General features: G+C 40.9%; 2 protein-coding genes across 5 annotated transcripts in view; one reads left to right on the forward strand and one right to left on the reverse strand.

Annotated features, from left to right (window-relative positions):
• Nucleotides 1-11573: 11573 nt before the first annotated feature.
• LOC109433660 (progestin and adipoQ receptor family member 4) overlaps nucleotides 11574-26994 on the forward strand; it is a 151573-nt gene continuing 136152 nt past the window's right edge. The window contains exon 1 of one of the 4 annotated variants that reach the window (XM_029877979.2): nucleotides 11574-11972. The gene's annotated coding sequence lies outside the window, so the exon portion shown is untranslated. Of the gene's footprint in view, nucleotides 11973-24825; nucleotides 24941-26370; nucleotides 26913-26994 lie in introns of those variants that run through there. The other 3 variants (XM_062844196.1, XM_062844198.1, XM_062844197.1) reach the window with 3 other exon arrangements.
• LOC115268712 (uncharacterized) lies at nucleotides 20607-21836 on the reverse strand. The gene has a single exon (XM_029876818.2). It carries the CDS (start codon nucleotides 21834-21836, stop codon nucleotides 20607-20609), a length of 1230 nt encoding a protein of 409 aa, XP_029732678.2.

The raw sequence follows: 26994 nt of genomic DNA on the forward strand, positions 1-26994 counted from the left end.
AATAGGCCTATCTGTCCGAAGATAAGCACAGTAGTAGAATTAAAAGGAATTTGCTCGTCCTTTCTAGTTTTTCTTTAAAAGAGTTATTCATTTTTATTTTTTTTTGCAAAAGTGAAGTATTAGTGAAGTGTTTTTAAATTAAACTAGAGTCTGAAAAAAAAATCTTTGGATTGTTTGCGCGATTTTTTGAAGTTACGCGAACTTATTCTACACGAACTTTATTTGCGCGGACGCATCCTTCGCGTAAAAACAGAATTGAGTGTACTCAATTGCAATGGCGGAAGACATCAAAACTTTGTGCCTTTGACCAGCGAAAAATATAACAGATTATCCGACGCGCCAACCGTCAAACTTAGTCGGGCCAAATCGAAAAACAGACCATCATATTCACGTTACGCTAAACCAATCTTGACGAAAAAACAGTAAAAAATCGAACCCTTGAAAAAGATCCCAAATTGATCGAAACGTCGGAAAAATCTTTCCCTCGTTTCAATTCCCACCAAGACTGCAACACGCTAAGACCGCTCAGCACTAAAGTGCATAATTTCCAGACTACACCAAAAATATGCAATACTTACACATTCACAAAAACAGCTCCTGCGTCCGCAAAATCGTGAAATTTGCAAACATTAATGTTGTACGGCCATCTAGCTAGGTTTACTAGTGACCTTAGTAAACAAAAAAAATATCGACATTTCGCATCTAGAAGAGTGTACGAGCTGTTTTTGTGAATGTGTAGCTGTTACACATTTTTGGTGGTCTGGAAATTATGCACTTATGAGTAGGTCTTACACATTTTAGGTGCTGAGTGGTTTTAGCGTGTAAGCCATCTCCCAAGGTTCTGTACCCTTCCAAAATTATTGTGAATACTTAAAAGTACTGAATATGAATTGCTAATAATTCGGCTTGCGGTGGCACAATTCTTCCTCAGAAAAGCAAACATAACTCACCGAAATACCGGTGAAGCAATTTTCCTTTCATTTTCGTGCTGAGCTTGAACTTGAATCCGCAACTATCCGAACGATTGCTCATATAGGTTGGAGGGTTGATTTTTTCGTGGCAACGAGGTTATCGTGTATACGGTACACCTAGCCATATCATGTCTGCTACAGTGCTATACATACTAGTGGGTGTACTTATATCGCGGCTTGCGGAAATTGAAGTCAAATTGAAACGACAGCCTTTCTTTCTGCTTGGCCGAACGGTCCGATCATTATCACGTCACATGTGTGAAGCAATGTGATGGAGTATTTTTTTTTTGTAAAATAAAAAGGAAAACAGTTTTTTTTGTGAAGTCATCTATGCTTCGTAGAATAGCTCCAATGCTAAATTGAGGAACACAAAATCAAATTAGAAGGAACTTCGTGTTAGAGTGCCTTGAAGTGACAAAATTAGTTACAGAATCGGAATTCCTGTATACACCTGTACCTATAGGTAAACATAAAGAACTTGCTGCCCCCAGCAAACATTGTCTTGCCTACTACGTTTTCTGACGTTTCAAGATCAAGTGTGCGTTGCTGTTGCTCACCACTGTATGCCTTCACAATAGTTTCAGGTGATTGACCCCGACTTACCCCGATTAATTTAGATTTTTGTTCCGACAAAAAAACCCATTAAATCCGAGGTCACGAACGCCCATACTATCGCCTGCAACATTCCTAAGCCTCGACTTGTTTACCATACCGCGACCGTTTTTACGACGTGCATAACCAACCATGCGTCTCCATCTCCTCAGCTCCTTTGAACCGCCCCAATCCAAGCTCAACCAGCTTTCGTTCGCTTGCGCTAATCCGTTTTAAAAATCAACAAACAGAATCGATTAATTTGCGTTCGCCTTCCGTCTCACACACGTTCGCTTTGCGGCGTTTTCCCTCTTTTGATTCTAGCGGGCTACCAAACCAACGCAACGCTTCTGCAACAAAACGCCGCGCCGGTCGGATAACATTTCCGACCCGAGAGTGATGATTCACGTACCGAAATTCGCCAAACCCTAACGGAGAGGTTTAGACAAATGCTCCCTCTAGGGAACAAAATTTCTTTTTAGGGTGGATACAGAAGGTTACCACAACCTCCGTATTGCACCATGTCCCACTTTCTTCACCAAGAAAATGTAACCTACCGCATGCTCTGTTGATACCAGCAGAGAAAGCTACTTCACATCCACGTCCTACTTGGCCTACTAGAAAGATATGTCGTCTGCGAGCGCCAACAAACACCTACGGTTGCTTTGATGGTAAACCACACGTGCTTGAAGAATCACGCAACCGGGGTGGTTGGTGGGTGACGAATTAATTCTGATGATATGTTTGCCGTTTTTTTTTTTTGGACGTCAATTGGAAAATTGTTGGAACACTGCTAGGTATTCCTTACCAAAGTGCGTAATAGCATTCGCATTCGTACACCAACGACCGGCAACAATATCGGCCAAACAAAAACCGGTCAGTGCTGCGATTGATTGATATTTACGTAAAACTTTCCGGGGCGTGCGTATGTTTGTTTGTTTGCTTAAGGTTTGTTCTTTTCTTCGTACTACTTACTTCGACTGACTGGTATTACTCATACGGTTCGAAACTGGCTCAGAACCACCGGCTGTCGGATTTTTTTTCTTGCTACACCAAAGTACGTATTACGAGTATTGGAGGGGGTAATACCGCAATATTTCGAACGAGCGGTGGTTGGTTGGTGGTTTGGCTGTCATCTGTTTTGTTCGATTCGCTTTTCTCATTTTTTTTTGGAAAATCTCCAAGTGAGAAAAACATGTCGCAGGTGGAGAATTTTCTTCTCGCGCGCTTCTGTTAGGTGTAGATTTGGATGTGCAATTTTCTTGAGAAATCAATATTGTAATCTACGAGCTATATTTTGTTTGTATTCTTTAGATTGTTCACTAGCAAGCATGGTATGAGCAAGCATGTTACACTCAAATTAATGGTGATTTGTGTGGGAAAATACTGATGACTGCTGGAAATATACTCTAGGCAAAGTGAGGCATTGGCGTTGTCTGTTTTAACTGGCGCCGGATCATTTTGCTTGTCAACCGGTTGGCATATAGTCATCAACAAGAATACTAAAGATCTTAATAATTGAACGCTTACAGCGCAACCTAGCGGCAATAATGTAAAACTTAAGATTTCTGCGATGCTGGGTCATTAGGCCGAATGGTCATTACGCCGAATGGTCATTAGGCCGAGTGGTCATCAGGACGAATTGAAAGTTAACCGTTGTTTTTACCTTTTCCAACAATTTTTGCCAAGAACTAGTTTAACAATTAAATTAGAACGAATAGCCTATGATTTAAAAAAGGAAAAATTTATGAATTCAATACCAGCAGTTTCAGCGCCAAAAACTATTTTAGCAATGATACTAGAAAGAACAGCCTATATTTAAAAGAAGGAAAAAATCATGGGTAAAATATCAGTAGATTCAGCATCAATAAAGTATCTTCGTGCCTGTCACACGATACACACATGCAAAATGGTCATTTGCAGAGGAAGCCCTCAGTCAATAACTGTGGAAGTGTTCATAGAACACTCTGAGAAGCAGGCTTTGTCTCAGTGGGGACGTAACGGCAAGAAGAAGACCCAATGACCATTCGGCCTAATGGCCTTCGGCCGAATGACCTGACACCGATTTCTGCATACATTTGGCCAAGTTTTCCCATACAAACTACAAGCTCGTTTAGCGCCCCTTCAGACTATATATTCCACTCAAATTTCGAACGTAGCTTCTGGGAGTCAAAAATAACTGATTCATGAGGTTAAGCTAGGCATTTTTCGAATTGTATGTATTTCAAATAAATGTGTGCCTCCCTAATTTACATGCATAGCTTGTGTGTATGAATGAAATTCGTGTTTTCAGGTCATCGAAACCTCCGGAACCTCTTAACCCTTTGAAGCCGGAGGGATTATATACACTACCCGTCATAAGTACGGACTCACAAAAAGTATTGCAACAATATTGCATCACCCTGACTCACCTCGATATCTCCAAAACCTGAGGACTTACAAAGATGCTGTCTTCAGGTAAGTTATTCAGAAGACCAAAAGCAACAACTTTTCTGAAGGCGGCATTTTTGTAGGTGTTCTGGTTTTAGAGATATCGAGGTGAGTCAGGGTGATGCAATATTGTTGCAATACTTTTTGTGAGTCCGTACTTATGACGGGTAGTGTATGACCCAGCTGTTTAAATTCACACATTCAATAAAACAGAACACTGTCTTCGGAAAATTTGTTGCAAATTGAGTCTTCTATTAGGAAAAAATGGGAATGTTTGCATTTGTATTTCCTGATCGCAACAAAGTATGGAGAAACGAATCAATTGACTTACTACCAGTGCTGAAAATTTCATTTCGTCATATCCAAATTCAACCACCTACAGCTCATTTTAGAAGCTGAACCTGAGAATATGGTATATGAAAAACTTATGCGGCTAGACCAGTTCTGCAAGAAAGTCACGGAAAAACTGCTATTTTTCGAATATTTAAGGTAAATGTCACGGACTACCTGTGAAAAATGCCAAATGATATTCACCGTGAATATCATTTGGCATTTTCCGAAGGTAGTCCGTGACATTTACCTTAAATATTCGAAAAATAGCAGTTTTTCCGTGACTTTCTTGTAGAACTGGTCTAGCCGCACAAGTTTTTCATATACCATGTTCTCAGGTTCAGCTTCTAAAGTGAGCTGTAGGTGATTGAATTTAGATTTGACGAAATGAATTTTTCAGGACTGCTTACTACATAATCTGAAAGCTAGATTTGTATATGAGTTACGTTCATATGTATGTATTCATTCAACCTTCGTCAAGGTCGTCATATCAAAAGGTGTTTATATTCTGGGATGTTCTAAACTGTCCTATGGTATGAGGCATCTAAGTTAAAATACACATAAATAAAAACTAAAAAAAATGTCCTGTCTACAAGATCAACTTATCGTGTTTTCGCCATAAATAATAGCAATGCATAATCTGCTGATATCCGTGAAGCCCTTGAAATCTCAAATGTCATCTAGATATACTATAGGGATATTCTAGGTCAGCCAAACTACCTTGGAGTTAAGAACAACACTGGAGTTTAGGTCTACACTCGTAACAGCAGCCATATTTGCTATACTGAGCAACATTGCATAATCAACTCCGGTCACTGGACCAACCTGAAGTCTACTAGATATTATTATTAACCTTTGAGACATTCAGGGTCGTCCAATAGATCGACATTCCAAACTAAAAATATAACAGGCTCTTTTTTGTGTGGTAGCACTGGCGTAGCCACGGGAGGGTTTTAGGGTTAAACCCTCCCCCCAGAGCCAAAATTTGTGGAATAAATTTTCAGTATAAAGCGCTTTGCTGCGAAAAAAATTGTCAGCTGCGCCGCTATGTTCAAACTACGAATACAATTGCTAATTATTGTTTACAAAATTTAAGAGTCGAAGCAAGCTTTGGTTATATAGCAGTTAATTTGACGTAATTCTAACTCGATGTTAAAATAACGTTATATTAACTTCTATACAACCAAAATCTGCGCTGCCGTAACTTTTATATGACATGTGTGTTGCTTGGGCTTTCTATGTTGTTGAGTACCAAAACCACATAAATACGTAGAAAAAAACTCTATAACTACGCTTGGAAAAAATCCGGCTTCAAAAGGTTAAAACACCCGTAACGTCCTGAAATACATCCTGAACTGTCCCGAAACGCCCTAATACGCATTGTAACACCTTTTTTGTCTGTATTAACGAGATTTTTTATCCCTAGGCTAGTTCATCTCGGAACCCACGCTTTACTTCCCTTCCGATGGAAGAACTCACATTTTGTTAATATGTCGGGAGTGGGATTCGATCCCAGGTCCTCGGCGTGACAATCTTCTGTTTTAATCGCCACACCAGATCCGCTCCCCGATTATAACGCCTTGTAACGAAAGGAAACGATTCTAAAATCTTCCTAAAACTCATATGTGTGCCTGTGAAGCTCGCTAAGTTCCCTCTGAATCCTACTAAAACGTCTTAAAGCGCATTATAATGTTTTGTAACGCTTTTGAACGCCTCTGAAACGTTCGTGAACCTCACTTGAAAGCCTATGGAGCCCCCAAAACCCCTCTGAAAACTCCTGAAACGCATTTTAACACGTGGAAGCGCCTCCCAAAGCATAGTACTCACCGGGTAAGAAAAGCACTCATGGAAAAAAATCCCTCTAATTACTGTAATCCCTCGTTCAGATTGTTTGCCTCTCTGTTTGGTGTTAGTTAGGGCCCATATAGCCGAGGTGGTAAACGCACGGGTATTCAGCATAACCATGCTGAGGGTGACGGGTTCGATTCCCGGTCGGTCCATGTTCTTTTCGTAAAGGAAATTTCCTTGACTTCCTTGAGCATAGAGTATCTTCGTGCCTGGCACACGATATACGCATGCAAAATGATCATTGGCAAAGGAAGCTCTCAGTTAATAACTGTGGAAATGCTCATAGGACACTAAACTGAGAAGCAGGCTTTGTCCCAATGAGGACGTTACGCCAAGAAGAGAGACAGAGAGAGTTTGGTGTTAGTTGGCTCCCTCGTGACGAGGCAGGAGCAGAACACCGCTCTAGAGCATGTTGCAAAACTATTTTGATTTTGTGGAGGATTACCAAGCCTGACTACCCATAAAACGCCTTGAAATCCCTATAAATATTACCTGAAAGGGGGCTGTAAAATATCCTTATGCCTCTCCGAAACCTCCTGAAACGTCCTGCTCTGCTACGTCCTAAAACGCATTACAACGCCTCAAACTCACCCTTCAAGCACACCCGAGAGTCTGCAAAGCCCGCTTTGCCCCTTCTGAAACCTCATGAAACGCACCGTAAGGCTTTGTGCCGCGTCTGATACCCTCTGAAATTCTTAAAAAAGTCATTTGAGAACCTACGAAGACCCCTAAAGCCCCTCTAAATCCTCCTGAAACGCCTCGAGACGCCTCTGAAATCCCTTGGAACCCGCCGTGAATCTAAACCCTTCTGGAATGCCTTGAAATGCATTGTAACACCTTTAAATCACTTGTTTTGTTTTTGGAAGAACGATCATAGTTTGAGGTGTGTGTTGGGCTGAGACCACTGGGACTCTCTGGAACGCTCCTGAGATCAGGGATGAAAAATAGTGAGAATTGCGGCTGAGCAGACACAAAAACACAAAGCAAACCTACTCGTGAACAATATAGGCCTGAATGTATTCGCACTTCTTCACTCGTGAGCTAATGAGGCTGGTACACACTTGTTAGTGATTCGCGAAGTCGAACTGAGCATTTTGCAGTTTAATGCAAAATGTATTTGCACGGCTGACAGTTCGGCTTTTCAGGAACAACGAAGCTCAAAACATTACTTTATGGTGGATAATTATTTGTTTTGTTAAAATCGCACTGAAATGCACTTCCCGCGCAGCCACAAGTTCTTCGAATAAAAATTAGTGTGCGTTTTTGTTTTTGTTATGCTTCATACTCATGGAACAAGCAGGTGAGAATAAACTCACACACGGCTCTCGGAACCAGGAGTAAGCCGTTTAGTGGTTTTTCACTCGCGAGTTGCTTTACGACACTTTACCCCCAGGAATCTCTGAAACCGCCTGAAATGCCCCTGAGACTCCTCAAACGGCCATGAGGCCTATGGAACTCCCCGTGAAGTTGCCTGAGACCCCTTGAAGCCTGAGACCACCGGGTACCCTCCACAACTCCTTTGAAATGCCCCTGTGTTATCCTGGTATCCCCTCTGAAACGCCCCTGAGATCCTTTGGAATCCATTGAGACCCCTAATAGTTCCTTATAGAACCTCCTAGAAACAATCGGAGACCCCCTAAAATGGCCCTAGCTCCTCCTAGAGCGCCCCTGAGAATTCCTGAAACTCCCCTGGAAGTCGCTGAGACGCCCTGGGACTTCCAGGTACTACTTCCCGAGCAGGAATGAATAACTGCCACATAACTGGAGCATACCAAAGTCAGGTATCATACCAAGACAAGGTATTGGTCGGTTATTCAGGTATTGGAAATTACTTATTTTGGTATTCTGTAGGTATTGCTGGAATTCCTCAACGAGTTATTGGTTTGGTGATGAGTACTGCTTGAGATATTGTTCAATTATGGAAAAATTGCTATTTGTATGGAAAAATCGCTGATTATTATTTAGGTATTGCCATACCTGATGTCATTATTCACGCGTTATGGACAAAATACACACCAGTTATTATTTTAGGTATTTTACCTCTTATGCAGGGCTGCTTAATACCTCATTCAGGTTGTAGGTATTCGGTTTTCCATACCTGGAGTTAGTTATTCTTCAGCTATTTTCTCCTGCTCGGGAACTCCTATGAAACCTCCGGGACCACCTGAAAAATTCCTGAGACTTCCGGAGCGCCCCTAAGGCTCATGAAATCTCCTGAAAAACCCTGAGATCCTTTGAAGTGCCCCTGAGGCCCCCAGCACTCCCTGAGACCAGTCCCTAAAATTCACTTGAAACGCCCTGAGCTCTCATTGTACTCATGGACCATCTGAGTTCCCTTATAGTGCCTCTGTGACCCCCTAGAACCCCTCTGAGACCTCCAAAACGCCCCTGAGACCCCTGAGGCTTCCTGGTACTCCTTGACACCCCCTTAAACATCCAGATACCTCCCCTGAACGCCACTGGATCAACCCTGAAGCCCCCGGGACCTCCTGAAATGCCCCTGAGACATCCTGAAGTGCCTCAAAAACCCCCTGGAACCTCCTTGAAACCCCCTGAAACGCCTCTGAGATCCCTAAAAGCATCCCAAAGGCCCCGGGCACACCCTGAGATCTCCTGAAACGTCCATGAGACCTCCTGGTAACCCCTGAAAACCCCTGAAACGTCCGTGAGACCCTCAGGAGCTCCCAAAACACCGTGTGACACCTTAAAGTTCCCTAGAGGCCTCCCTGGAATCCCCTTGAGACCCTTTGAAGCGCCCTTGAGACCCCTGAAACCCCCTACGGCGACCTTGGGACCAGCTTAAACGTCTCTGAGACCTCCTGGTACACCCAGAAACTCTTTGGGACCCCCTTTGAAACACCCTTGAGATCCACTGGTATCCCTCAGAATCCCCTTGGGACCTCCTGCAACGCCCCTGGAAAAATGAATTGACGCTCGTTGCGCGACCAAGTTATCAATCAAATCAAGTTATCAATCAAATCATTTCAAGCCTAACTTCAGTTACCAAACACCATATGTAACAAAATCCACGAACGAAAAAATCGAAGAAGAAGTTCCCCGAGCAAAGTCCAAATAACAAAATTATAGGAAATCGAAAACATGATTTGTATTCAGCCACAAATTCTGGAGCTCGCTTTGAATAGGTCGTATGTGCTTTTGTCGATATAAAATTCGATCAGTTTATTTTAGTCATTGTAGCAATATGACAGATATTTTGCAAACTTTTAATGATGGAACAGAAAGCCTGTTTTGTGAGGATTCTGCTGTATGTATCAACGTTGCTCAATTTCAACGGTTTTCGTTATAATAAGCGAATCCAACTGATCGAATTTTTAATCGACAAAAGCACATACGACCTATTCAAATCGAGCTCCAGAATTGATATCACATTTTGATATCAGTTTATCTTTACTTAATTTGATTTCAAATGTTGTTTTCGTTTTGCTGTCATTTTAAAATAATGTAAATATTTAGTGTTGGAATTTGGCTGGAATAGTTTTAAATCTTTTAGCAAACTATGTAAAGTAAATCTAAGGATATATCATTAGTGCATTTAAATATATTATAGCAGTAATGATTTGATATCAACCGAAAAATTCTACATTTAACGATTTTTCATTTTTCTTGCGCTGATAACAAAAACAGTTATCAATTTGCTATCATCAAGAGCAGGAATTGTTTTCAATTTGCTGTCACAGTAACAGTTTTCGGCCGTTAAAACGACCAAAACGACAACAACCTGAGTTATCAAAATTTGCAATATCACAACATCAAAATTAGTTTTCAATTTGCTATCAGACTTTGCTCGGGTCACTGTTCCCATAGCAACCCATGCATTGAACATTTCAGAAACGTGAAAATCCGGGTATTTTTTCAGAAATCATCCCCACAGGTGAATGCTACAAGTAGTCATTAACGAAATTCAGCGCCTCATGTGAAAATCTCTTTTTTGTTTACATATGATACATACGGTGTTTGGTGAAGTTAGGCTTGATTTGTATGTCATCAAATCGTAATTCCGAATTTCTAATTTCTCTGATTGCACAGCCCAATAAAAGTTTGGCACTTACTCAAGCCCCCTTGAAATGCTTTGAAACCACTCTGGTTGCCTTCAAATTCATCTGAAATACCGTTAGAGTTCCAGGAAACTATATATGAATATGAAACCACCCTTCAAAAACATTCCGAGGGATCTCTGAAACGCTCTAATATCCACAGAAACGCTTCTGAAATCCACCTCCATGAATACCCTGAAATACCTAAAACCCCATGAGACCTTCGGGAACTAATCCTGATGATAATGCGGTGAAGTTCACCACCTATGAATGAAGGTTTAGATAGACAACCATTTATATAACACATAACAATAGTCCTGTTATATGAAGCAGGTTGATGTTCGCACCCATTGGTAACATCGGAGCAGTCCATGGCAACTTAGCATCAGTTGCCAACCAAACTAAAGCCTTCAGTACACGCTTCGCCAAGTGTGCAAACTTTTCCGCACGCATCAACCAACATCAAAGCAAACGCTTGACATTTCCGATGTTTTGTCAATGTTGCGACCGCTGTTGGCCTGCTGGGTTATGCGTGCGGAAAAATTTGCACACTTGGCAAAGCATGTACTGAAGGCTTAACAATTGTGAAAATTCTATCCTCTGATTCATTCCATTACTAGCTCTCGTACATAACACACTAAATCAAGATTGCTTGAAATATATCAGTTGAACATCATGTTGAACATTGTTGAAGTTGCTACATCTTGTTCTTAGCTATTCGTCAACAAATGGGTAGGAGCAGGATACAGCAACTTCAACAATGTTCAACCTACTTCATTGAACAGGACGAATATATCTTTTTGGAAGAAGGGTTCAAAACTCTGGGTGTGCATGGATTGATGGAAAAATGAATTTATGTATAAAAAAAATGTGTGCACGCGAGTAAACCAACAACAGTAGACTACTGGGACCGCGCCGGCCTGCTTGGATAGACGACGGCCGCCGGCCACTGAGTGAGCTGAGCGTCCATCCCATTAGTGAGGGGGTTGCTTTTCCGAGAGCCGGGAGAGCGAGAGTCCGAAATTGCATCTCCTCCCTCAGTTCGTTCGTTCGTTGGTCAATCGGTCCGCATGCATAGGTGTGGGTCCACCGGGAATCTGGTGTACGTCAGTTTTTTTTGTACGGTCAGGTGACAGGTACAGGTACAGGATGTGAGGTGACGACGAGGTCGGAAAATGGCCTTTTGTTGTCGACTGAACGTAGAAGAGCGACTGACTACTCTATGCAGTAGAAAAGTGGGCTTGCTTGCGCGATGAGTAGCAGTGTACTCGCCGCCACCCGTTATTGTCGTGATATAATTAATAAACGAGGTAAATAAGCGTGTTCTTTTCCGTCCATCCCCCAACAGGTCCGTGGAAGATTGTTCCCTGTGGGAAAGAGCCGACGACGGACGCGCGCGCGGAAGACCTGAACCATCCGAAACGCCGTTTTGTGCCGCGATAAGCCCGACAAGAAGGAAGGAAAATCTGGAAAATCACCGCACCATTCGGGACACCATCAGCAGCTTACTTGGATGGAACGACGTTGAAGAAGTGTGTTTTATGACGGGAAGAAAGAAGAAGCAGATTATATAAAGATTACGCGATTGCTGCTCTGTTTCCGATTGCTTCCGAGCACGGAGCGAAGAAATTTAGGTGAGAAAAAGTGGGAAACGTGCAAAAAATAGTGATCAGCGAGCAACGCGGCGTTCATCAGACGGACCGACGACGGTGCTGTGTGGGGTGAAAAGTGCATTTTCTTCGAGCAGGTGGGTCAAGTGAAAAAGGGTGATTGGGAGAAAAAGAAGCAGAAAAAAACAGACGACGTCTCGTGATTTTTGCGCTTGTCGCGTGTGTGTTTACACTTTGGGAAATCAGTAGGCCGGGTGGTGGAGACGCATGGTCGTTGAGAGGGTTGCGCGTGTTGTGCCCGTGCGTATAACGAACGACTCAGTGAAATCGACATCGCACCGCCTTGGTTTTCTACTGTTATAAACTATTTTGCTCATCATATCAATACTCACAGGAATGTAAACGTGAGATTTTTAGGATATTTTAGATTGAATCAATAATGGTCTCTTTTCTGTGAATTTAGCGCATTTTAATGCATCTTGCTTATGTCTTGCCTACTGCGTTTTTTAACGTTCCAAGTCCACGTCTGCGATCAAAATGCACAAACAATCGGTTTGCAAAAAAATAACGATTTCTTTTTGTTTTTTTTTACCCCATAAACCAGTAGTGCTCAAATTTCGGCCCGCCGAAATTATTTAGAATTAGGTTTTTATTCTAAGACTGTAATCATACATGGAAGCGATCAAAATTTAGTCAAAATTATCATTTTTTCTGTGAAAACTCGTATTTTTGGAAAAGTATACTACAATGTCGAAATAAATTTGTTTGAGGAACAATTATTTATTTATAAAACTTCTTGACACCAAAAATATCTTTGAAGGCAGCTTGAGCGGTTTTGAAAAAAAATTAAGTCACAAATTTAATGAAAAATAATTTCAAAGAGAGCAAAAAATTTTGAAAATCGGTTAAAAATTGAGAAAGTTTCGACAATTAAAGTCGGGCACCTCTAAATCTCTAAAACTCAAAAACTCGGAGGTTTCTCCTTTTGTGTAATTTGAGTCTACAAGTACACAATTTGAGTCTACAGTACACAAGTTTCCATTTTCAACAAATTTCGAGATGCCTGGGATGTTTCAGAGGAGATTAAAAACGTTCAGTACGTCTATTACATTTAAGAGGTTTTCAGAAAAGTTATGAGGCATTCCATGGAGTTTTATAAAATTTTGGATAGTTTCAGGCCGTTTCAGGGAAGTTTGGAAGTGGTTTCCGAAGGTTAATGATTCATAAAGGTTTCAAGGAAGTTAAGGGATGTGCCAGCGAGGATTCAAGGCAAAACAAGACGTTTCAGGGGGTTTAAAAAACTACTCCCTTATTCCATTGGAGCAGCTTCAAGGCGTTTCATAGATGGTTCCAGTGTGTTTCCAAATGTCAAATAAAATCTAACTGTGCTGGGTGAGTTCCAGAGGTCAATAAAATCTAATCGTATCCCCTAGAACGATTCTGAAACCTCTAGAGCGCCCTGAAACCGCCTGAAATATGTTGGAACGCCTCCGAAATTTCCCTAACCGTCCCTGAAACCTCTGGAACACCCTAAAAACCAACCCAAACCTCACAGAGAATTGCAGAAACATCCTAGACCCATAGGACACCCTGACACGCTGTTGAAACCGCCTGAAAACTCTGGAGCACCCCTAAAGCTTCCTGAAATTTTCTGGGATGCCCTTGGAAACCTCTAAGATTCCCTGAAACCCCCAGAGCACTCATTGAACGTCCTGAGACCCCTACAGCAAATCTGGAGCGCCCTTCGAATAACCCACGTCCCTAAAATCCCACAGAACGCTCTTGCAATCCCGGAAACTTTCTGGAACACCCTTGGAATCCATGTGAAATCCCTTCAAACGGTCTGGAACGTACCTGACACACCCTGAAACTCCCTGAAACCCCTTGGAGTGTAGCTGAAACTCTCCTGAAGCCCCTTGAAAATCCCTGGAAGGACCATGAAACACCTTGAAGCTCCCCTGCATTATCGTTATTCCGTAACAGCCATTTCTTAAAATTTCAAAAATTTAAATTTTTGAAATATTTATAATATAGCAGCCGTTTAAAGTTAGCGAGTATTACTTAAATAGGTTCGATTTATAATAAGCTTTTCTGAAACTTTTCAACATTTTAGTAGTGATCCCTCTCGGGATTATTTCATGGAATCCTGCCGGTATTCCTTAGAGGATTTCTCCCGCAGTTTCTTGAAGGATTTATCTCGGGACAGCTTTCGGAATTTTTCCTGAGATTTCTTCACAGATTTCTCACGAGAGTCCTTCCGGGATTATTTTATTGATTCCGTCAAGGAGTTCTTCCAGGATCCCATGTGAGATTCCTTCAGGGTTCCTTCCGATATTCTTATATAAGTATGTCTTCAGGGTTTTCTTCAGAATTCTTTCAGGGATATTTTTCGAAATTCCTTCAGGCATTTTTCCTCAGTTTCCTTTAGGTATTTCTTCTAGGATTTCTTCACATATTTCTTAGGTTTTCTTTCTGGGTTTCGTCCAGGGCTCCTTCCAGAATTCCTTCATTATATCCTTCCAGAATTCCGTTATAGATTTCTCCTGAAATTCCTTGCAAAGTTTCACCTGGGATTCCTACAGGGTTTTCTTCCGAGATTCATTCAATGATGCTCCTGGGATTAAATCAAGGGCATTTGTTTTACTTATTCGTTTATTTGGAAAGTTTGGGCACCGGCACCACATGGGCATACCGGAGCCGAAGCTACAGGGACTGTGCCTGAGATTCTTACCAGGACTCCTTCTGGAATTTCCTTAGAAGTTTCTTCCGGGATACCTGCAGCTATTCCTTCAAGAGTTCTTCCGGGATTTCTTCATTGATTTCTTTCGGTATTCCTTCAGAGATATCTCCCGGGATTCGTCTCGGATTTTCTCTTGGAAATTCTCCCGGGATTCTGCCAGAGGTTCCTTCGAGGATTTTCTTATAGGATTCTTTACGGAAGTTCTGGTAGTTAGTGCTCATCAAGTAGGCTAAGGGCATAATTCAATTCATTACTTGTTGAGCAAGCAAAGAAAGCCCTTCAATTAATAACTGTGGAAGTGCTCAAACTAAGTTGAAGAGAGGCAGGCCAAGTTCCATTGCGAATGTCGAGCCACAAAGAAGAAGAAGAACTAGTTGAGCTATCGGTAAGAACAAACACAACCCACCACATATGGCCGACGAGGATCGGATCGTGGAGATGATTTCTGGAGTCAATGAGGAAGAAGATGAATAAAACGAAGATAGAAACCGAATTTCAAATAGAAAGACCATTTCAGAAACTCGGCTTACAAGTTCCACCAGCTGGCCCACGAATTCATTCGCACAAGTGCACCTACTGGGATAAGATTCACCAACTGAGCACGAATCTAGCTGCAGATTTACATCCGGTGGATAGAAATAAAGTCCCTCACGAACAACGGGCTGGTTGTCCGGTGAGGGCGTGACAAATAAAGTCCCTCATTGGTCCCTCACGGATAACCAGATGGTTGGTACGGTGAAGGCACGACAAAATCTAAGTCTTGCTTTATATTTAGAAGGCTTATTCAATTATAAAGAAAAGAAGAAATGGATGTTGTAGTTTAATGTTCATTATTACTAGTTGAGATGTCAGTAAGAACGAACACAAACTACCTCATATCCAATCCACCACAGGAGTCATCCCGGGATTTCGCTACTCGCTACTTTAGGTATGTCTCCTAAATTTTCGTGAGATCCTTCCAGAGATTACTCCAGTCTTTACTCAGAGATTCCTCCAGAAAACCCCTTCAAGAATATCTGCCAAGAGACGAATGAGTGAGAGCTTTCGTAACTATGCCAGATATGAATCGCCACACAAGCTCCAACGACCAGAAGCACATAATAACATTATAACAAAAGTATGTGAACAGGAGGCGAAAGAATTAAAATTAATAAATTGGGCAATTGGGGTCTTTAGGGGTTTCCAAATTATTTTATAATTAAAATCTCCGCCCAAAAATTAGTCGAAATCCAAAATTCATAATTTTTGGAGTCCGGGAAGTATTTTTAAAATGCATTTAAAATTTGTATGGGGATTTTTTTGTTCGGGCCGAACTGCCATTTTATCAATTGAGCTGTCATTCTATCCACGGAAATTCAAATTGTTTTGTCACGTTATACTCAGAAAAATGAGCTCTTTCGATATGGCTATAGAAAATAGCAATATTGTATTCTCTAAACAACCCAATTGTTGTTAAAAATAACAGAAGCTGATATCTTTCATTGTGAGTATCCATAACAAAGTTACAATAATATATGTTAGATTTTTCTGAAATCGATAACAGGATTTGTTATAATTTAGTTATGATTTAACATGCTTTTTCCTGGGACTTATCTCTGAACCTGATTACTTTGTGAGTTGGTGTCTTCGACAAAGTTTTATGCCAACAGAATGTAGTTACTATCCAGGATCCAGGACGACCCTAGGAGGTTCCATGAGGATTTTAGAGAGTTTCAGTGTCGTATAAGGATTTTAAGGGGATTTCAGGGATGTTTCAGAGCCTTTAGAGCGTTTATTAGGCGTTTCAGAGAGTTTCAAGAGGTTTTCAGGGACGTTTCAATGGAAACACCTGAAACACCATCAAACTTCTGGGTGGCCTGACACCTTAGGATTACGTAGTGCTATTCGAAGCCAAGTATTAACACTATGGATCCAGAGCAATCGTAGGAGGATCCATGGGTATTTCAGAAGATTTCAGTGGCGTTTGTATGAGTTTCAGAGAACTGCAAGCTGATTAAAGGAATGTTTCAAAAGGTTTTAGGAACATTTAGGGGTTTTGGGACATTATAGAGAGGGTCTCTGGGACGGTTCCAGAAAATTTTCAGCGGTTGAATTTGGTTGAAATGGGCAGCGGTACCAGGACGCATCACATCCGCTCTGAAGCCATGATGAAACACTTGCTCTGAAACAAATTGAATCGCCAAATTTATGAAGCAACTACCCTGAAACTACTGAACGCCCTGGAATCCCCCTGAAACCTCTTAAAGTGCTCCTGCAACTCCCTGGAAACCTAAAACGCCACCAAAACTTCATGAAACTCTCCTGAAATCCCCCGAAACCCCCTTTAATTTCCCTGCAACAACGTCACTAAAACCCCTTAAATAACACCCTCTGAAACGCTTTTGAAGTCCCTCTTTAACCCTCTGGTACCCCTAAGACTCTCCTGTATCTCCTCCGAAACGCCCTTGAAACAATTTTACGTTAAGTCGAGCTTAGAGGCAACCACAAAAAGAGTGCATACGGCAGATGTTCGAGAGATAACAAGATTCTAGCGCACGGCAAAGTCCTATCCCTCGCCGAGAGTACTCCCGGGATTCCTCCAAAAAATGTTCCCAGGCTTCCTCAAGATTTCTCCCAGTTTTTTTTTTTCATAGATTGCTTTCGCGATTCTTTCAGTATTCCATCAAGGATTTCTGTCGGGATATATTCAGGGATTACTCCCGGAATTTCATCCTGGATTCATCTCGGGCTTCCTCCCAGGATTTCTTCATTATTTCTCTCCGGGATCCTTTCAGGGTTTTCTTCAGAAATTCCTAACGGTATTCATAACGGGAGTTCGTCTGGTATTCCTTCAGAAATGACATTAGACACTTCTTTTTGTTCTGGAATTCTTCCAGAGATTACTTTCAAAGATTCCTCCCGGGATTCCAGCTGGTATTCTTCTCGGCATTACGTCAGAAATCCCTCCAGGATTCCTGTATGGATTCCTCGAGGATTCTTTCTGCGATTTTTCAGGAATTTTCTTAAGGATTTCTACTGGGTCATCGATAGGCATTTCTCCCGGGATTCTTCCAGAGAGCCCTGCAGAATTTTTCTATAGGAATTCCTTCAGTTATTTCTCAAGGGACTCATTCAAGAATTTCTTCTTCGTGAATTCTCTGATGCCTTGCAGGGTGTAGAGAATAAGCAGGTATTTCAATATTAATAACAATTACTGAATTAGGATTCAAACACGGTTTATTAATCTTTCCACGCAAACACTATCAGGACGCAAACAACTCGCATCACAACCAATCGTCACGCTTCGCACTTCTTAACTAACTCCCTTTCCTTCTGCCTACTACGATACCTGGATTTCCAACCAGTTCCATCTAATACTCTACAACCCTCCCTTACTTTTATGATTTTAATAAGAAATGTAATCTTTGTATCTCTTCGGCTCGGATCTCACTCTCTTCATATTCATTTGTGTTCTTAGTTTTTCAGCTTCGCCCTCCCCCCAACTACGTGTATTGACATCGATCTGTCCGGCATCAGTTTCAGTCTCGCTATTCCTCATGTTTGATGTGCTTGCTTCTTGTTCTTGTTCTTCATCATTTCCAGCTGAATCTCCATCTGTTTGTTGGATCTTCTTCAAGTGTGCCACATTCCTCCTATATTCCTTACCAGAACCGCATGATCGTACTGTAGCATCTCCTCCTACTCTACGGATGACTTGTAATTCTTCCGGTGCATAATCTGATTGTAGTTTATGAGTTTTCTTCATTCTTTTCATTACCACACTATCTCCAACAACAATTTCGCTTTCCTTAGCCGACCTTTTCTTATCAATATATTCTTTTTGTTTTTCCTTATGCACCATATCGCGATCTCTTATCTCTTCATCCATTAATTCTGCAAAAGGCACACTGGGCAGCTTGCTACGAATCTTCCTTCCGAACATGAGCTCAGCAGGCGATTTTCCCGTTACGCTGTGATTTGTTGAATGATACGTTAGCAAATATTGCCTCAACACCAATCTCCAATCTTTACCCAGTTCTTGTGCAATCCTCAATCTCTTTAAAATCGATCTATTTTGGCGTTCAACCTCGCCATTCATTGCTGGCCAGTAAGGAATGGTATTTACGACCTTTATTCCGTTGCTTTTACAAAAGTCTTGAAATTCTTCACACTTCTCGCTAAACTGTGGGCCATTGTCTACACGTATTGTCATAGGAAGTCCATATCGACTAAACACTATGGCCAATTCCTTTATAGTATCCGCTGTCGTTATTTCCATCATTTCGCAAACTTCCATGTATCGACTGTAATAGTCAATAACTACCAATAAATGCAGTCCTTCTGGTAATGGTCCCAAAAAATCAGCTGCTACATCTATCCAGGGTTGTTCAGGAAGCTCACGACGCACCATAGGCTCAGGTGAGCTTGGTGCAGAAACCAATGTACAACCTTTACACAGCTTCACAAATTTCTCCACCTGTTGATCCATTTTTGGCCACCACACATTAGTCCTCAAATGACTTTTCATCATATTAATACCTGGATGTCCTTCATGCGCAATCTGTAGGACTCGGTTACGGAGTGTATTAGGAATGACAATTCGATCAACTCTTAACAGCACTTCATCAATGCAACAGAGTTCGTTTGCAATCACGCGGTAAGATAACGGCAACGCTGATTGATTCTCATTCTCGAGGAGCGAAATGACATTGGAGATTTCAGTGTCTTTCTGACTTTCGTTCCTTATCTCATTCCAATCAAGAGCAAACGTGGATCCAGCCATTACAGCTATTTCTCGAATACATATTTCTTCCTCCGGATCAAATGCGGATGATTTTAGAGTCGACAATCGAGAAAGGCAATCAGCAATGTTCTGACTTCCAGGAATATGTACCACCTGATAGTCAAACGCCTGTAATCGTAGCACCCACCTCTCGATTCTTGCACATGCCTTCGAACGAGGAGTAAACAAAAACTCTAAAACTTTACAATCAGTCATCAAGATGAATGATTTGCCATACAGATACATCCGAAATCGCTCAACGCTCCATACTTCCAAAGCTTCCTTCTCGGTTTGGCAATAGCGTTTTTCAGTATCCGTTAATGATTTAGAAGCAAATGAAATTACTCGTCGATCGCCATCTGCATTTTCTTGCAACAGAACTGCTCCTAATCCTGATGGACTTGCATCGGCAATAACTGTTGTGTTATCTTCGGCATTGAAAAATCCTAGAGACGTTGCAGCAGCGAGCTTTGTTTTTATGGCTTGGAAAGCTCTCTCGTGTTCAGCAGTCCATTCAAATTTCGTCTCCTTTTTCGTAAGATTTCGAAGAGGTTCAGCAATCGTTGCAAGGTTCGGAATGAATTTGTTCAAATAGTTTGCTAAACCTAAGAAGCTTCTTACTTCGGACTCGGTAGACGGTGAGCGAAACGACGAAACTGCATTCAGTTTGGCTTGCGATGGACTTATGCCGGTATCAGAGATCCGATGTCGCAAAAACTCCAGTTGTGAAACCCCGAAAGCACACTTGTCCCTGTTTAGCTCTACGCCTCTTTCAGCAAGTTCCTTCGCAACCTGACAACATCTCTTCCATAATACGCTGGAAGATCTCAGGTGCAGTCACTAGTCCAAATGGTAGACGTTTGAATCTGAAGAGTCCTCGGTTGGTGATAAATGTTGTTACATCTCTTGATTCCTCACTCAGCTCAACTTGATGGAAGGCTTCACGGATGTCTAGCTTACTCCAAATCTTTCCTTTCCCCAATCGCGCAATATACTCTTCAACCACAGGCATAGGAAAATGTTCCCGAATAACTGCTTGATTAACTCGTCTCAAATCCAAACAGATCCTCGGTTCTCCTGAAGCTTTTCCGACAACAACTAATGGTGACACCCACGTTGCAGGTCCTTTCTTTACTTCGATTATATCGCGAAGTAAAAGTTGTTCCAGCTTACTGTTGACTGCCGCTTCCATTGGTATTGGTACTCTTCTCAGAGGTTGAAACACTGGTTTGATCTATTGAATAAATTACTCATTTTAAATTTAGTTTCTCAAAATAAAGCATACACTAGTTTAACCTCCGGATCCATTTCGATTGACGCCTTCACTCCCTTGATTTTGGCAAATGGCTTAGCTTTCACATCGACGTTATTCACTTCAACACCAACCTTCAAGACACCCAAACTCTTCGCCGTTGAATCGCCAAGAATATCCTTCTGACCCCCTCTGACGACAAAAAATTCTGCAAACGCTGATCGCCGACCGATGTTCACTTCCGCTTCGAATGTTCCAACAACGTCGAGGGGTCTTTCGCTACCGTATCCTCTCAGAATGCGCGCCGAACCTTTGATCGATTTCACAACTCGTACTGCTTTCGTTTTCAGCATCTCCCACGTCTCCAACTTTATCAAATTCGCATCAGCACCAGAGTCGATCAAAACCTTGATCTGAACACCGCCGATCGTAGCTTCCAGCATGTTGCTTTCGTTTCCTCCATAAAACGCATAGTAAATCTTTTCGTCCGGCTTGAAATCATCAACTTCTTCAACTTCGGTAATATTATCGGGCTGGTTGTCCACCGTGTACACCTTCTTCGATACCTTCTTGGAGACCCCAAACTGGTTAACAGGCTTACGTTTCTTACACACAATCTCAAAATGTCCGAGTTTTTGACACCGACGACAGGTACGACCTCGAGCTGGGCACTCCGGTGAGTTGGAAATATGGCCCATCTGTCCACACGCGTAGCAAGATGATTTGGAGCTCATTGAAGATGATTGTTGATTTAAACGACGATTATGAACAGCAGACAAATTTCCCACACGTTCGCCAAACTTTTTAGTCGTCGAAATTACACCTCTTCCTCGTTCGATCTCGTAAAATGATGATTCCCGCGAAACAGCGTTACTTTCTTTTAGCTCTTTCATCTGATGATCCGTGTCTTCGATAGTTGCAGCAATCTCTTCTATTTCCTTCAGCGTGCGATCGCGTTTCAAAATTGATTTGCGCAACTCATCTGACCGACAGTTTTCCACTACCACATCAATCAAATATATTTCCTTCAGAATTTCGCATACTTCTGATGAATATTTTTCGAAACCACAATTCATGATTTGTTGACGAAGACGAATGATGTAATGCGAAAATTTCTCGTTTGAATCTTGTTTTAGCTTACGAAGCTTCCTGCGCTCGATAACATCCTGTCTGCCGGCTTGAACGTACGAGTCGAGCAACTCTATGGCTAGATCATAGACCTTCGGCTCAAGAGTAACCAACGGCATTTTGGCATGCTCAGGCAAACTGCGGAATACCCGTTGTAGTTCCACTCCTCCTAGATGAAGCAACTTCGCGCGCTTCATCTTTTGGTCTGTTATACCGAACGCTTCAAAATAACATTCGAGAGACCACTTCCACGTTTCCCATTCTCTTGAGAGTTTTCCTTTCTCGATCATGTCACATCTAAACGGTGCTATTTGACGCGATTCTTCCATCTGTAACGTTTTTTTTTAATTAACCAATTAGACTTGACAGAAAAATGAAACATTTTTTTTTATATTTTATTTGAATTACCGGATGATGGCGTGTGCAACAATAAATAATAAATCAAAACAGTAAGAACATAAATGTAATACTGACGCATATATATGTATATATTTTTCCTTACACTGTACACCGGCCCAAATCCCACATTTGTCTCGTATGGCATACATCAAACTCAAACATTAATTATAATTCAAGTCAATTGTTAAATAAGATCAAATAAAAAATCAATTTGCGATGAATACACACAAGTAAACAATTTCAATAACGTTGAAATATATACTATTGGTTCTAATCAAACCATTCTGTAGACATTTGAATAACTCTTGATAAAATCATATAATCGTGAAAATAACTTCATGTTCGAACACATATTTTTATTATGAAAGCCAAAGGCTGAAAGTTTCTATAATAAAGCTAAATCAATTCAATCGACAGATTTTCATTGTTCGTTTAAATTCATAAAAAAATATTTGAATGATTTCAACTTAACATCACAACATTCAAAGAATCCTTATGGTAAAAAAATGAAAACATTCTTTTAACGCTTTTGCTTTAATTCAAAGTGCCCCTTAACGATCCTGATTTCCTTTGAACGCTCCTGGTTCAGTTCGAAATATCCATAGAAACTCCCCAAATTCAAATCAAATTTCCGTTCAAACGCTCCTGGTTCGAAAACAAAACTTCCTTTGAATCCACCTGGTCATTTAATGTCCTCTGAACGCTCCTGGTTCAATTCCGGTTCAAAATTACTTGTCAATAATTGAACACTGCCGGTTCAAAACATCCTTCGAACGCACCTGTTCAATCCAACTCTCCATTCGAACGCTCCTGGTTCAATTCGAAATATCCCATGAACGCTCCTGGTTCAAACCGAACACAAAAACCCTTCGAACGCTCCTGGTTCAAATCAATACATTCCATGAACGCTCCTTGTTTAAACCGAACACAAAATTCTCTTGAACGCTCCTGGTTCGATTCAATTTACCAATCAAACTCTTTTGGTTCAAATAAAACAATCATTCGTATAGAATCAAAACACAACAAATACTTACGTTCTCCTAGTAAACTCCCAATCCAGATCCAAACATCAACCGTATCAAAACAACGGTAAATCTATATAATTTCAATAATTGTCAATTACTTACACCGTATCACATTACTTTGCTTGGTTTTAAATTGATAAAAAAAAAATCTAGATTCTTCTTCTTGCTTCTAGGTGCTCTTTGTATTAACAAAGAGCGAAAAATGGCGCAGCGAACTAGCGCTATATTGCCAGTTAATTTTTGGTTTATACTCAGTTAGAGTTTACTTTCTGGTGAGCACGCCGCGAACACGACCGAGCGTGTCGATCGCTGCAGTCGTACTGAAAAATCTAGATTCAACCGAACACTCAACATAACTGTATTTACACTTTTTTATGTAAACAAGAAAATCGACACCACATCTCAGCTACTATATTGTTGCCATCTCTTTTATTCCACTTCATTGTACACACCCATCATCATTACCCGTCATTCAATGATTTCATTCATTCGGAAAATACCAACTGCAGCAGTAAATCACCAACACATTAGCAGAAAACGATTTGCTATATCTTGCTTCTCAATTGTCCATCGGCTAGCTGTCAATGACACTCTGACAAAATGTTGTTGTTATAAAAATAGGCCTCCTTGCCATTGGCGAATCAGAACCTCCCCTCAAATAACAGCGGTGTTACTATAGAAACAGTTGCTCGATTCATCATCGCCTCTCGAACCATCATTAGATTAGTTATGGAATTGTTCACCCCTGAGCCTCGGTGTACAGTGTTGCTGTCGTTGCTATGGAAACGACAAACATTTTTTCATCAAAATGAAAAAAAAATCATTACTTACCAGAAAAAACTTAAATTTTCAAATATTCGGATCTTTTACCGCTTACAGATACTCTCGCTTTTACTTTAAAACGTTAAAACTCAATAATACACCACTTTACTCACTCAGCACATCATCCGGAAAATTCAGATATTGAATCACTTTTCTCAAATTATTCACTTAGTTTTTTAATCAAAGCTAATATCATACCTTTACCCTCGTCGCCAGTTGTAGAGAATAAGCAGGTATTTCAATATTAATAACAATTACTGAATTAGGATTCAAACACGGTTTATTAATCTTTCCACGCAAACACTATCAGGACGCAAACAACTCGCATCACAACCAATCGTCACGCTTCGCACTTCTTAACTAACTCCCTTTCCTTCTGCCTACTACGATACCTGGATTTCCAACCAGTTCTATCTAATACTCTACACAGGGTACTGATCCTGATTGTTTCGAAGCTTGTTCCGAGAAATGCTTCAGGACAATTCTTTCAGACATGAAAACACAGACTTGTGCATCGAAAAATCCCTTCCGGGAATTTCCCCATGACATCCTTCAGCGATTCCATTATGAGTTCCTTCAGAGATTCAATCAAGAGCTCATCCAAGGATTTCTCCAGATATTTCTCCTCAGATGATTTTAAAGGTTCCTCCAATAATTGCTTCGGTGCATTTTTTGAAGATTCCTTCAGGAATTTCTCCTGGGTTTTCTGAAGACATTTCACTTCAGAAATTTCTTAAGGGTCTTCAAGAACATCGTTAGAGATTCCTCCAATAATTCCATTGATAAATATTTCGGCAATTCTACAGGGGACTGTTAAGATAATCCCTGGGCTTAGTAGGCGACTCAAATTTTTAGATACTTACCAGTCGTAAATACTCTGTCGTACTATGTATCTCTTTTTTATCAGACTAAATTCTCCGTGCATCATCTTCAAAATTGAACTGTAATCAAACAAAAGCATACTTATTTACCTTCCTGTATGAATATAAATTTGATGAGCATAATAGTTTGTGAAAAGTTGTACAAACCCAGGGTGATCCTATTCTTGTTTATTTGTTTGTGTTAGGGATTCCTCCTGTGTTTTATCCAGAGATTCCATCAGCTGTCTATCAGAGATTCCTCTCGGGATTTCAACTGGTCTTTTTCTCTGCATTCCGTCACTAATTTTTCCATTCCTTCATTCGTTCTTCCTGAAATTTTGTTAAGGTCTTCCATGGGGCTATTTCATGGGTCTCTGTTAGGGATTTCTCCCGAGATTCTTCCAAAAAGTCCTGCAATATTTTCAGGGATTCCTTTTGAGGCTCCTTCAGGGATTTCTCTCGAGATTCCTTCCCGGATTTCATGAGGCTTTCATTCCTACAAGGATCATGCCAAGTATGAGAAAACGGTAGAGATAAGAGAAGGATTTTCTAGAACACCATATGCTTCTAGCGTGCAGTCGCTGACAATTCATGGATTTTTACTAGCACTTCAAATAAACGTACTGCTAAAACAAAAAAAACAGGTTTATCTTTGGGATTCCTTCAGTATTTCCTCAAGGGACTCAACCAAGAATTCCTCCTTCGTGAATTCCTCCAGGGATACCTTGCGGGGTTCTGGTATTGATTGTTTCAGGGCTTTTTTCCGAGAAATGCTTCAGAAATTTCTCCCACATTATTTCTTTCAGACAATCAAACATAGACTTTTACAAGGATGCATCGGAGAATCCCTACAGAAATTTTCCCATGGCGTTCTTCAGTGATTCCATCATGAGTTCCTTCAGAAATTCAATTAATAACTCCTCTAGGGATTTCTGCAGATATTCCTTCTCAGATGTCTTCAAAAGCAAAGCACGGCATACAATATCACAAGGCAGGCTAGTAACCTATGTAAACATGTGACGTCGTTCTTATTGTCCTTTCGCGTGATCAAATTGGTGTGGAGTACTAGATCATTTTGTTCACGCCTTTGAATAACGTCATCAAAAAACTGTCAGATTTCCGGATGTATCACCAGGTATCACTTTCTGAATGTTTTACACCGTGTTTGAAAGGCTGTTTGCAATTCAGTAGATTTTTTTTGCGGCCTATCTGATGCATCGGAAATTCCTTGCCTGAATCGTCCAAGGAACCACTTTTCTTCGATCGCAGTACGCAGTAGCAAAGAAATGACAATAATTGGAGAAATTCCTTAAGTAATCTTCAAAAATGCACCGCAATAATTACTGGAAGAACCTTTAAGCCCAATGTCCTTTTAAAGGAATCGCTCAAGAAACTTCTTGACCTGGCAGAACCTTCCTACAGAGACTGCAATTCGAATAATTCGAATTGCAGGCTCTGTAGGAAGCTTCTGCCAGGAATCAGTCAAGAGTTTCCTTGAGCGATTCCTTTTAAGGGACATTGGGCTTAAAGCGCAGTTTCGGGTTCGAAAGGAATCGCTCAAGAAACTTCTTGAGTGATTCCTGACAGAAACTTTCTTCGGTGACTGCCATTTGAACTGTCATTTCTTCGCAACTGCGTACTGCGATCAAAGAAAAACAGGTTTCTTGAGCGATTCAGGCAAGGAATTTCCCATGTATCAAGATAGGCTGAGAAATTCCTTCTGATCTGCAAACAGCGCTTAAAGGTTCTTCCAGTAATTATTTCGGTGCATTTTTGAAGATTACTTCAAGAATTTCTCTAGACCTAGACATATCTTTGAGTATTTTTTAAGTATTCCTTTAGAGATTTCTTCATGGATTTCTCCGTATATTCCTGAAGAACTCCGCTAGAGATTCTTCCAATAATTCCATCGATATACATATCAGAAATCTTCCTGAGATTGTTAAGGCATTCGATGAATAAGTAGCAGGGCTTAGTAGGCGACTTGAACTTTTTGAATAAATTTGTTGCAAATACTCTGTCGCACTATCTCTATTTTTATCAGACTAAATTCTTCGTGCAATATCTTCAAAATTTATTTGTAATCAAAGTAAATCATACTTTTCTAACCATCCTGTAGATATAAATTTGATGAGCATAATAGTTTGTGAAAAGTTGTACAAATCCAGGGT

The sequence above is a fragment of the Aedes albopictus genome, chromosome 1 (assembly GCF_035046485.1).
Source record: "Aedes albopictus strain Foshan chromosome 1, AalbF5, whole genome shotgun sequence".
In the NCBI taxonomy this organism is placed as follows: Eukaryota; Metazoa; Arthropoda; class Insecta; order Diptera; family Culicidae; genus Aedes; species Aedes albopictus.

Coding starts and splice junctions, on each gene's coding strand:
- LOC115268712 (XM_029876818.2), bottom strand. CDS start 21,836: ATGCCGTTGGTTACTCTTGAGCCGAAGGTCTATGATCTAGCCATAGAG.